Source organism: Neltuma alba, unplaced genomic scaffold, assembly GCF_004799145.2.
Source record: "Neltuma alba isolate B1F8T4 unplaced genomic scaffold, ASM479914v2 tig00005158_pilon, whole genome shotgun sequence".
Taxonomy (NCBI): Eukaryota; Viridiplantae; Streptophyta; class Magnoliopsida; order Fabales; family Fabaceae; genus Neltuma; species Neltuma alba.
In genome coordinates this window covers 39,880-53,056 of record NW_021634001.1, presented here as the reverse complement: position 1 = coordinate 53,056, position 13,177 = coordinate 39,880, and the positions used below count along the sequence as shown (strand labels likewise).

General features: G+C 35.3%; 2 protein-coding genes and 1 pseudogene across 2 annotated transcripts; 2 read left to right on the top strand and 1 right to left on the bottom strand.

Annotated features, from left to right (window-relative positions):
* Positions 1-1,935: 1,935 nt before the first annotated feature.
* LOC114746953 (L10-interacting MYB domain-containing protein-like) lies at positions 1,936-3,091 on the top strand. The gene is made up of 2 exons (XM_028935229.1): positions 1,936-2,197; positions 2,280-3,091. Exons 1-2 carry the CDS (start codon positions 1,949-1,951, stop codon positions 2,916-2,918), a joined length of 888 nt encoding a protein of 295 aa, XP_028791062.1. The 5' UTR covers positions 1,936-1,948; the 3' UTR covers positions 2,919-3,091.
* Positions 3,092-3,228: 137 nt separating this feature from the next.
* On the top strand, positions 3,229-4,581 carry LOC114746954 (uncharacterized). Its single transcript, XM_028935230.1, has 2 exons — positions 3,229-4,030; positions 4,124-4,581. Exons 1-2 carry the CDS (start codon positions 3,229-3,231, stop codon positions 4,579-4,581), a joined length of 1,260 nt encoding a protein of 419 aa, XP_028791063.1.
* Positions 4,582-5,886: 1,305 nt separating this feature from the next.
* On the bottom strand, positions 5,887-10,791 carry LOC114746949 (U-box domain-containing protein 35-like; annotated as a pseudogene).
* Between the last annotated feature and the right edge of the window lie 2,386 nt (positions 10,792-13,177).

Below are 13,177 nucleotides of genomic sequence, written 5' to 3'. Positions count from 1 at the left end.
TTAAACGACATTTTTTTTTCAATTTGGCCAAGAAATTATTGGTTTTTTAAATTTTGTATCTAGCAAAATTATAATATCATAAAAATGTGTATTTAAAAATAAATTTGCATGAATAAAATTATTTTAGTAATACTTTTCTGTTGATTTGCAAAAATACAATTACTTAGTGTAATGTCACCCTCTTGCTCCATTAATACTTCTCACGCCTTCATATAAAATCTAGTTTATAATTTAAAATTAAACTATAAATTAAATTTTATATTAAGAATTAAAAGTAGTACATTTAATTTAATAGGTCCGGTCACTATTGTTGTTCTAAGCTTTTTTGTTGGTTTTTTTCTATAAAGGTTTTTTTTTGGACTTATAATTAAGATTGACAAGCTTATTCAACTCAAGTTGCGAAGTCAGAAGTCATATCATCAAACTAAGGGCCCGTTTGGGATCACGTTTGGGGGCCCAAACATGCGTCCCAAACGGACTTGTGGGGTGGCTGACATTTTTGAGTGTTTGGATGCCCGATTGCCCAATCTGACGTTTGTGGTTTAAATGGGCTTCTGAGAGAAGCTCATATTTTGAGCTTTTTTTTCGGACGTGCAGCTGGGGTGAGGAAACCGTTGGAGTGTGTTTAATTGTTTTACCTAACTGACCCTCTCTGCATGTATTTTCTCTGACCTCACTCAGCTCAAAGACAAAAACGCACACACGCACTCAGCCACAACACGCTCTGAAACTTAAAAAAAAATCCTCCCGACGTCTGCTGCCAACTCGCCGTGCGCCCGCCGTCTCCCGCCGTGCGTCCGCCGTCTCCCGCCGTGCGTCCGCCGTCTCCCGCCGTGCGTCCGCCGTCTCCCGCCGTCTCAACAGTTCGGGTTCAAGTGTGGTCGGTCGTTCAGTTCTTCCAGCGTCTCATCAGTTCTTTCCTCTGTTCGTTGAGTTGTTCCAGCGTCGCCGTCTCCCGCCGTGTCTCCGCCGTGTCCCGCCGTCTCGTCAGTTGCGGTTGTTGTGTGGGAGTGGCTAGACCTTGGTCGTTCGTTCAGATCCGTCAAATACCGTCGCCGTTGATCTTCTTTCCCTGTTCGGTTGCAAGCGTCGCCGTCCGTTTGAGGTGCCGCCGGATCGCATCTGCTCCAGATCCACACTGCTCAGAGTCTCCTTTGTACGCCTGGTAAGAGATACGCAATTTTGGTCCCAGATCTGGTTGTCTTCGATTGTTCTTGGCTCTTCGATTGTGATATGGCTGCCGGCGGATGCATGGCTGTTATAGGAGTGTTCTTGGCTCTTCGATTGTTATAGGAGTCCTTAATATGATATTGTTGCTATTAATCTGATGTTCTTTCGATCAGTGTGGCCTGGCTGTCGAACTTGATAGTAGTGTAGTAGGAAGAACTGACTTGAACGTATGGAATAATGTGGTTTTTTGGCTGTGTTTTATCTGTGTTTCCTGTTAATTATTTGTGACAATGTCAGACTCGTAGGCGCATTTTAGTTTGAAAATTTGAAGATCTGTGTTTCTATTTATTTGTAGTTCTATGTTTCTATTTTATGATTTGTGGTTCTGGCAAACTGACTACCCCTTTGCTGTTAATTATTTGCCACAAGCTCCGAAAAGTATACGTTTTTTAGTTTGAAAATCTGAAGCTCGGTGTTTGTAAAAAGTGGCGTATATATTCATCAATAATGGTTATTGTTGATAAGTATGTTTTACAAACCTAAATATATATGATTGTGATATTATAATTTATACATATTATATATATATTAGATATTTCCTGTCATATTTATTTACAAAATAAACATAATATTTCTGCATTGTTGGAAGAAAAGTGTTCTGGTTCACTGTAACTCCCTTTTGCATTCTTGATTGACATTTTTTAATAGAACTATGAACAAAGAAAAAAGTAAGGCAACATAGGATACAAGCACTACAGAGGTGTTACTTAAAGAATGCATGGAGCAAATCTACCGGAAAAATCGTCAAGGAACATCATTTTCAAAGACTGGGTGGAACAACATTCACTCTGCATTCAATGCAAAAACAGGAAAATCTTATGAGAAGAAGCAATTGAAAAATAGGCTCGATAGCTTGAGGAAGGATTGGAGGACATGGGTTGATTTAAACAAAGAGACTGGTGTAGGTTGGGACCCTGTAAACAATACAGTGGTGGCAACAAATGAGTGGTGGGAGAAGAAAAAACTGGTATATAATTGTTGATCTTGAGTTATAAACTGTGTTATTACTTGTTATAGGCTTTTTATTTTTGTTGATTGTATTCTTGCAGGAGAATCCCCAATATGAAAAGTTTAGGTACCAGGGGTTAAAGTTTGCTTATGAATTAAACACGATATTCAAGGGTGTGATAGCATCTGGAGAGGATATGTTGGCACCGTCTTTAACCCAACCTCAGACACAAGAGGATGATGAAGAGAATGTGTATAGAGTTGATACAGATCTCCTTGAAGGATCGGGGGATAGCGAAGAAGATCTTGGAGGTGCTAGTGTAGGAGTTACGGATGAGATGGCAGGCGTAAACTTAACAGCAAATACTGCACCTAGTGGTTCAGGAAGCCATGGGAAGAGGAAGAGAGGTGAAGGGTCTAGCAGGCAAACAAAGCAAAAACTTCCGGCCTCAAGACAAATAGCGGATTCAGTTAGTGAAATAGCTACTGCATCTAAGGATAGAGCTGCAACTCTTAAGAAAATAAAAGAGGTATCAATTTCTGAGGTTACGGCCGAAGTGCTCTGCCTTGAGGAAATTACAAGTGACTCTGATTTCCGGAACCGGTGCTTAAGACTTCTGTTGCACAAGAGTGTTCGGGAAATGGTTGTTTCACTAAAAGGACAGCCGGAATACTTGGTTGCATGGCTACAGGATATGGCATACAATCCACCATCATGGCTGAAACCCCCGCCTGCTTGAACTATATTTTAGGACGCATGTTATGATTTTATTTTGTCTAACTCGGACCAGAGTTGTTATTATATGTTTTTAAGTTAATGTTTGTGGAACTATGAAATTATGTAACTTGTTAACTGACTATGAATGTTTTTAAGTTACATGTGTTATTTATAATGGTAATTGCAGCTTATGAATGTTTTTAGACTAATTTTTATGTCTTTGCATGTTTAACAGAAAGAAATATTTATTTGCACATACCTAAAAATATTTATTTGTCGTTTAAAAAAATTCTTACAGTTGAATTTAACCACACTCACAGGTGACATTATCTATGGCAAATTGGAACAATCAATTTACGTTTGAGTGGATGGAGGAAGATGAACAGTCTGAAGAGGAGTCGGAGGAAGATGAACAGTCTCAATTGATTTCCCTTCTAGATGAAGAGATAACACAATATGAAGAGGTAGCTGTATTGGTGAGTCAATATGTGATGCCTTATGTGTGCAAAGAGCCACGAAGAACTAGTCAGCAAACAGGTAATTTATGGGTGCAAGAAATTTTGCGAGATCATGAAATTCGGTGTTATGACATGTTTCGAATGGAAAAAGAAATGTTCATGCGATTATGCTCTAAACTGGTCGAACATGGTTTAAAAAATTCTAAGTATCTGGGAGTGGAAGAAATTGTTGGTATGTTTTTGAACACGGTAGGTCATGGACAATGTAATAGGATGATTCAAGAAAGGTTTCAACATTCAGGAGAAACTGTAAGCAGGCATTTTCATAGAGTATTACAGGCTTGCCTTAGTCTTTCCAGGGAATACATCAAACCACTCGATCCTACGTTTTCTGTAACTCACCCAAAAATAAAAAACGATAAACGATATTCGCCATATTTCAATGATGCAATTGGAGCAATTGATGGCACTCATGTACGATGTGTGGTGAGTCTTTCGAAGCAAGACAAATATATCGGGAGAAAGGGATATCCGACACAGAATGTCATGGCTGTATGTGATTGGGACATGTGCTTCACTTTTGTGTTAGCGGGATGGGAAGGTACTGCACATGATGCTCGTGTGTTTAACACTGCTGTCTCAACTCCAGCCTTGGATTTCCCTCATCCACCTCCAGGTATATTTTCAGTAGCTTCAGTTTTAATTATGTCAAATTCATTTGATATTTTCATTAATTTCACAATGTCAACATAATTTCATGATTTATTAGGGAAGTATTATTTGGTCGATGCTGGCTATCCAACTCCACCAGGATATCTTGGTCCGTACAGATGTGAGCGCTATCACCTTCCAGACTTCAGGCGACAACCGGGATTTGAAAATTATAACGAAGTCTTCAATTACTACCATTCAAGTTTGAGGTGCACTATAGAAAGGACTTTCGGGGTGTGGAAGAATAAGTTTCGCATCTTAGAGAAGATGCCAAGTTACAAGTATAAAACTCAAGTCCAAGTAGTTTGTGCTACAATGGCTATACATAATTTCCTCCGAAGAAATTCTGAAACTGATAAAGATTTCATAGAAGCTCAATCTGAAGGTACAATTGACGAAGACAATCATGATGAAGCTGGTGAGACATCCTCTTCAAATTTACCTAGATCAAGACAAATGAATCATGTGCGTGACACAATCAGAGACCAAATTGTATTGAGCATGGCATCCAATTAGTTATTTGATGTATTTAGTTTAAAAATGCTACGTATGTATGACCTCTAATTTACATATTTATCCATTACATATATTTAATTAAGTTTTTTATTATTTTTCAATTTCCTTCTAGTAATAACTTAATTTTTTTTATTTTTAATAAAAAAATTTTCAATACTTCTTTTAAAATAGTCACATTATATATATAATTTCTTTATAACAATAAATTAAATTTCCTTATTTTTAATAATTTTATTTTCATTACTTTATTTATGACAAATAGTCACATTATATATATAATTTCTTTATAATACTAAATAAATTTTTTTACTTTTAATAATTTTTATTTTCCTTACTTCTTCACTTTTAATAATTAAATATCTAATATTAGATATGTGCTATTTAATAGAATTCATGTCCTTTTAAGTCATTTTACATTCAAACTTACTTTTACATTTATCATCCAAACAAGTTTCAGCTTCTCAAACTGACTTTTTCTAAAACCCAATCCAAACATAAATCACATTACCCAATCTGACTTTTACTCAATCTGACTTTTGAAAAAGTCAGATTGAAAAAAAAGTTACTTCTCCACCGCCAATCCAAACACACCCTAATACTGTTTGTATCAACTCAACAACACTTAACAACATTTTACTACTAGTCACTAACATTTCGTAACGGGATAAATTCAAGAATTAAAATTATAAATCTGAAATTCTAACAATAACTAAAACCAAAATGGATCCAAATTTGATTAACCAAAAAGTGTATTAAACATTTCTTTCTTTATAAACAAAATTAAATCTCCCAATTAACCCTTATATTTAATACAATAGGGAGAAATATTTGTTGGGGAAAAAAAAGGGAGTAACAACTAAAACGGTCAGTACATGTACACAATATTCGAGATCAACTATACTATTTATAACCTAGAAATAACATGGCTCATACATCGATGATTGATATGAAATACAAATATATTAGCCAACTGGCCATCAATGTACTCACCATTAACTTCTTCATATTCCTATCGTATTTACATATACAAAATTCTATACAATATTCGCCTCACCCGGGTCCACCACAGAGCAGGATGTGAATACAAAGGAATGTACAAAATGTCTTTTTTTCTTTTTTTGCAATTAATACACACTACAAGAACAACTTCACTATTTGATTTTGACGTTATACGATAGGCTGTACCTACTCTGTTGTCCCTGTAAATAAATTAAACAAACCAAAAACAAAGGCTTCAAAGTGATATTTATATCTTTCACATATAAGTAATCAGAATCCGAATGTTATATTTATTATTAGACCTGTCTATCCTTCTGTGGGCGATGGTGGGCTAGACGGGCTTCTTGAACTTTCAGCAGAATGGCCGAGCCGTGGGTCACTCATCACTTCCTGCAAAAGGTTTCTAAACATTTAATTATGATGATAAAAAAATTAATTAGGTTTAGTAGAAAAAGTTAGTTCCTCATAAAATAATAAATCAAGATTCAAATTTTCATTAGGAGATACACCCACATTTAATTCTCAACAGTGCCTCGAACAGAATTACCTCCAATAGCTACTTGTTCTTAGAAAAAAATTATGATGATTATATTGAACTTATTCGTCCTATAGTTTTTAAAGACATGCCATGTATATTTTATCAATACCATTTAAAATCAAATTTAAATGCTCCATATTTGATGAACTCTTTTTTTCCCCCCAAAGAATTTAGACTGACTAAATCTATCTAACCTAGACTATTTAATACTTGCGCACATCTTTAAAAAAGAAAGTTGCAGAATTATAGAAATATGGATCCCTTGAAGCTACTCTAAATAAAGTAAGGAGAGACATGGATTCAAATAGTTAACTAGGTAATGTGTTGTGCCACATCATCAATTTAGTCACTAAAAAGTCCAACAAGTGAACATGTAATAATAAGCTCCGGTGCAGGCAGTGACAATTGGTGCATATTGCTCACTTGTTGTGAGATTTTTTAGTGATTAGGTTGCTTATGTGAAATTGCATAGTGATTTTCCCAAATTAACCCCGCTTTTAACGTGTAGGTCCCACAATGAGAAAAATGACACTTTGAAACATTGCAAAAAGAATAATAATCAAGGACATCGACTTGGAAATAGTTTAATATGAGCTCAACTGGAAATCATGGAAACTTGCTGGCAATAGTCCTTAGCTATCAATAGTTTATCCTGAAGTGAAGTGAGTCCACAGGATCCAAACGTAGGATTCTAGTAGGTAGCTAGTTCTGACCTGTTGTATGGAAGCTTGACTGTTGTTGGGAGAGGGCCCAGCAGAGCCAATGCCACCTAACCAGACGCCACTAGGGTGTTCTTCAGCATACTCTCTCAACTTATTGAGCTCTGGTAATATCACTTTGCCAAGATCTGGCCTATCTTTGCGTCTGAGTTCTGCACATTTAAGTGCTAGGTTTGTGAAGCACAAGGCCTGTTCAATTGGCCAATCAGGAACCGATGGATCAAGCATATCCTCAAAGGTGCCCTTCTCAAGAGCCTCTTCCACAATGTGAGCCAACCCCATTGGAGGCTTGCCTGTTACTAGCTGTAGAAGCATAATCCCAAGAGAATAAACATCAGACTTCACTCCCAACATTCCTGTTTGCTGATACTCTGGATCAATGTAACAGAATGTCCCTGCTGCTGCAGTCATCCGACATTGTGTTACATTCTCAGCAACAGCAGGCACCAACCTAGCCAATCCAACGTCGCTTATTTTACTTACATAGTGATGATCTAGTAATATGTTGGCAGGTTTTAAATCACGATGTACTAAAGGTTCAGGCTTGGTTTGATGGAGAAACAGTAGGCCTGTGGCTATTTCTGAAGCAATTCGAAACCTGTACTGCCATGGCAAAACACGATTGTGATTTCTCTTACGAAACAGACAATCTTCTAGGCTTCCATTAGCCATGTATTCATAAATTAGTATGCCATATTCTGGACATGCCCCAAGTAGTAGTACCATGTTGGGATGGCGTATGCAGCTGAGTATGTCAACCTGTAATCACAAGAAAGCCAAGTTGTGATGAAGATATGATATGTTTTCAAATTCAGTAAAGTGCTTTACTTTTTCACAATTAGAACTGCTCAGGCTCACTGCTTGGTCACCTCTTGCTGAAACTGTGCCCTCCCTTGAGCAGCATCTGGTCGAAGAACCTTCACAGCCGCTGGTGTATGATCAAGGTAACACTTGAAGACTGGGCCATACCCTCCTTCTCCAATTTTCCTAGACTCTGAAAAATATTCTGTTGCTTCTTCAATCTCTTCAATACTATATTTCCTGTATCTTCCATCACTTTGGGTTAGGTTATCCAATAGTTTTCTAATTCCTTCTGCTTCTCTCAGTGCTTTCATTTCAACACTTGCTCTTTTATGAGATTCCACTGCAGCTATTTTCTTAGCTGCTTCAGCTGTTTCCATGGCTGCCTTACTCCTTGCTTTCTCTTTCTCTGCAATTGCCAGTGCAGCTTCTTGTGCTAATCTTGCTTCTTCTAACTTCTTCTCTTCCTCTCTTCTCCAGCTGCTCAACTCTATTAACTGTCACAATTAAGAGAGTATTACGAGTTGGAATCCCCACATAACCCAACATAAATAAATAAAGTTGAAGTATAATCATACCTTTTGTTGTGCTGTAAGTGCTTCTCTGCATGCTACGCTGTACATATCCATTGTTTGCTTTAACTCAAGCTTCAACCTCCTCATATCAGTTTCTACTTCTTCCTACACATTTAAGCATATATAATTAAGAAAGTGCACATCATCAAAGGACAGGGCTTGAAAACTTCTTAGCTTCATTGACATGATGAAAGTTTATTAATTACAAATGGGTATGATCTAATGAGTTGCATCTCCCTATTGGCATCTAAGTCTAGAGGATGATGATTTATAATAACTGATAGATAATCATCTTGCAGGCATTGTATTTTGACAGACGGCTAATAAGTCAATAAGAAATTGTTATCACCATGTTCTGAGATGAATATGAAAATGATGCTTCATCCCCGTTTTGTGCAAATGACACATCTGGTGAAGTGGGATCCATGGGCTTGAAGCCTAAAGGAGTTGATGCAAAGCTACGATCTGAGCCAACTGAAATGCGTGGGGTAGCATCCATATAATCATAGAACACAGAGGATGGACGAACACTGCTTGGTCTGCCTGAGCTTATAAATGATATGTCTGATTCTGAATCTGCATAATCCACACAGGACCTTCCACTCAAGCCTCCTCTTCCTCTTCCATATGCTGACCTGCTTCATCAACAAGAATGTCTACTACTTTTCTTCATTGCTCACACACACACACACACCCGTGTGCATTTTAGTTGCTATGAAACTTACCTAATGGATTCATCTTGCCAACTGTGAGGTCTAACAGGTGTTTTGTCTGCAACATACATATGCAGAGATTCTCATGTAGTAAATATATATTTAGAGCAAGACATAGGAACAGAAGAAAATTAAATTTGATAGTAAAAAGTAACCTCGCAAATGCTTATGTCTAGAGGGCATCTCAGGCTGACTCTCAGTTTGGTTATTTAGATTCTGGATTTTACTAAGCAGAGGAGAGGCATGAGGAGCTGGACGAGAAGCATTTCGAACAGAAGATATTTTCCCCTTAGTTATGACATACACAGTGCAGAAATCTGGAGCCCCTTTGGTTATGCCACTTGGTATATTTGATGACTTAAATCTGCATGAAACTTTAGAAATCACAAGTAATAGTTGTACAATAAAAACTAAAACATGCTGTAGAGAAGTTAATTTATTTACCTAATGAATCCATGCCTTGATGTTGCCCCAAGCACCAAGTTCTCAATCGCAGCATAAGAGACAAATTCTATTACTGCTTTCACAACATCAGTGTCTTCAAGTAGAATATCAAGGCATTTTATCTAAGAATTGCAGCAACAAGCAATGTGAAAGGATGTAACATATAGAGTCAGAGAAATAAACTCCAAATGGAACAAGTTGTGAAGTGAAACCTACATCTTTGCGTGTACAAAAGCAATGGAAGGTAAGCAATAGATCTTTGGTAGTTTTATCAATTTGGTGCCTTTGTGGCGAAGCAGATAGATTGCTGACGTTATATATTACTGATTGACATCCTCCATCTGCATTTGACCAAATGCTCAAGGTTAAAATTATCCAAGGCAGCCTAAGGTTGTTAGATTGGGTAGTACAAGAACTTATGTTGCATTTTCTATACATTCCACCAGTATATTTTCACAGTTTTGATCCACAATAAGGTGGGTTTTTTCTTTAATTCTTTTATAAAATATTATTGGTGAGAGAACGCACAGAAGATAAAAGAGAAAGTGCTGCAAAGAACATAGCTAGCTAAAAACCCTGTAAGGTCTCGAGTTCGAGAGCTGAAACATGACCATTTCATACTTAGGAAGAAAACCACGTTAAAAAAGTTTCTTCTGATCGAAACAAATATGAAGATTTGATAATATTCTCGTTTTTGTCCTAAATATAAGACATAGTTAAGGGATTTATTTTGATCATAAATATAAAATCTTAATCTATCTTACTTTTCAACTTATAAATTTTTCTCAGACTATTCTTTTAATTGCATATATTAAAATGGTTTCATCCATGGGGTAATGATTAAATGGGTACATTTGTTACGAAGAACTAGATTAATTTCTTTCATATCTATAAATTAGTTATCTATCTTCTACATTCAACACTGAAGATAGTATCAAATTTCAGATAATTTGTTGTTCAAAAGCTACTTAATGCAAGCAAGGGATAAAGAACCTAGGTATGGTATGGAGCTTTTGTAAATAAAAAATTATGTTGGAAAACATTTTCCTAATCAAGATGTGACTTAGCTCGAATTCAGATTAGCTCCTAACCCCGAGTTTTGACATGTTTGTGTATGCACACTTGTGTTTAATTAATTCTATAACATAAAAAAAAACAACGTGTTATGAAAAAACTATTGAATTCAGGCAATAAACAAATATATGGCATGAAAAAATTAACAACATACTGGAAGTAGCAGCCGATGACTTGTGCAAAACGTGGATTAGAATAACAGTTTGGCCTCTAGAAAGGAGACTTTCAGCAGCCCATTTGAGAGCTTGTTGGCTTCCTTTATCCTTATCTATAGCGACAGCCACAAGGCCATTTCCTCCTCCTCCTCCCTTTCTAATCCCTGAAGCCTTAGGGTTTGGAAACCACATTCTCTCGCAACAAAAAGCTGGGCATCAATTACCCAACATTCATATATATGATATAACCCCACAATTCTCTGTTCTTCATACGAGGAACAAAAAAGAAATTTTTGGGTTCAATTATTAGTTTTCTGGTAAGTTTATGACTTCCGACGTAGCCTCTCCAAATATGAATTTTTTACTGAATGTGGAAAACAATTTATAGAAATCTACCCCTGATTCATGGATGATCAACCAAACTTTTCTTTTATTGTCTTCTTTAAGGCAAACGTTAGGGAACACAGAGCAAAATACCATGGCCATTAATAGGAAGTTTATGCTTGCTTTCTTATGGGGTTAATTAATCATTACCACTGGCTCAGATTTGAAAAATAATGTGCAATACCATTTCCATTTATTATCTTTTTCAATAGCTATATGATAATAACAATAGATTTGATTTTCGATAGCTAGAGACTATTGTTCATTGTGAATTTTAGAGAACAGAAAACTAAGTTGCCAAAAAAAACGGAAAATACAAAATTAAGGAAAATAAGAAACTCCGAGTTAAAACGCATTAATTACCCTGCCCCTCAAATGGGGAATAGAGATGAGAAGATTTTTTTGTTATGTATAGGACACTGAGAGAAACTTTTTTCATGAATGTACAATTTACCTTTCATTAATTATTATGCTGATTTTGTTTACATGAAGTATAATATATATTAAATAGGGATAAAGTTAGAAAGTTGTTGAATTTTAAATGAGAGTTAATGAAATTTAAGGTTTTTTTAATCTATGTAAAATATATTAGAAGTGACTTATAAATAGAATCAGAAGAGCGTAAAATTAGCTTGGATTATGTAGCTTGGATTATGTAAATTAATGGACAAGTTAGCTTCTTGTTCTTACGTGCCAAAAGGAAAGGCCCGCTTCACAAAGTGATAGTCAATAAATGTGCCTGGGATACTCATGAAAATATCATTTCATTACTCAAATCTAAAATACAAGATCTATTTTGTGTTGAAATTATACTACAACTAAATTTTATATTAAGAATTTGAAGGAGTACGATTTTCATAATAAATGTCCATAGCAAGGATCCTTGACTTTAGTATTGGAATAAGCAACCAAAATCTATTTTTTGATTAAACCAAGAAAACAAGAGTCACAAAAAAATTACAATATGTTATAGCAAAACAATAATTGTTAGGATTAATAGCCGTGGCTCAACCGATAAAAACTTACTAGGATCACCATTGGTCCATAGTACCAAAAAAAAATGACAAAACGATGGAGACCATGTAACAAGGTAGCTTTAACGCATCAAAAAAATGCACAAGTGGTGTGAAACAAGAAAGGGGAGGGGAAGAGAGAGAAGGAGAAAGGAGGTAGAGAAAATATGCTCAACTTTATTCAATCAACCAACAAACTGTCTACAAAAAAAAAAAAAAACTCCGGAACTATTTATAGAACCAATATGAATCTTAACTAAATATATCATCTGTATAAATCAGGCAAGTATTCCTTACTCATATCCCGTCAAAAAGACTGCTAGGTAGTGGATTGTACGAGGTGCCGCCATAATAAATCGCGTTGGCAATAACGAAGTGCAATTAGATAAAACTCTTCAATATAATACTATCTTGAATTATTAATACTACCTCTGTTTTGAAATATAAGAAGTAGTTATAATTAATTTGTTTTAAATATGAGAGTGTAGTTTACTTTGCCTTTATATTTCATTATTTTCTATTAAATTAATTTCCATGGTGATTGTACTTATTTAAATGTTTCCATTATTATGTACATGATTAACAAGAACATATTTTAAGAAAATAATACTCATTTATTATAAATAATTAACTTAACTAATTTTCTTAATTTTTACAAATTAGTTATCTAGTTCTTATTTTAAGACGGGAGGTAGTACGAGAACAAGTTGAAGGTGGGATTTGGTCTTAAATAGAAGACATTAATTATTTTGTTTATTGAAGCAAAAAAATAAAATGCCTTTGTCTCCCAAATTTATAATTTATTTATCAAAGTATTCCTATTGATTATATATGTTGAGGAGTTTTCATGTAATAATAGTCATGATTAAAAAAAGGTATTTTAGAAAAATCAATTCATATTTATTACATGTAAGTATATAACTATTTTAACTAATTACCTTAATATACTCAAAATAGTTTAAGTAGTTTTTATAATTAGAGGAGGTAGTATCATTAATAAGTGACTCTTATAGTTAAACTATTTTGGAATGGATTTAATTGTTTCTTTATTTCATAATAAAATGACATATAGCTCCAATGCAATTATAGTTTGTTACTTCTCCTTTCTTGCTAGGAGCATAACCAGTTACTTGAAAAGATGATGCGGTCTAATTTGCACATTGTCTACCCTTTGCATTCTC

Coding starts and splice junctions, on each gene's coding strand:
- LOC114746953 (XM_028935229.1), top strand. CDS start 1,949: ATGGAGCAAATCTACCGGAAAAATCGTCAAGGAACATCATTTTCAAAG. Junction 2,198..2,279: donor GGTGGGAGAAGAAAAAACTG/GTATATAATTGT, acceptor GTATTCTTGCAG/GAGAATCCCCAATATGAAAA.
- LOC114746954 (XM_028935230.1), top strand. CDS start 3,229: ATGGCAAATTGGAACAATCAATTTACGTTTGAGTGGATGGAGGAAGAT. Junction 4,031..4,123: donor TTTCCCTCATCCACCTCCAG/GTATATTTTCAG, acceptor ATGATTTATTAG/GGAAGTATTATTTGGTCGAT.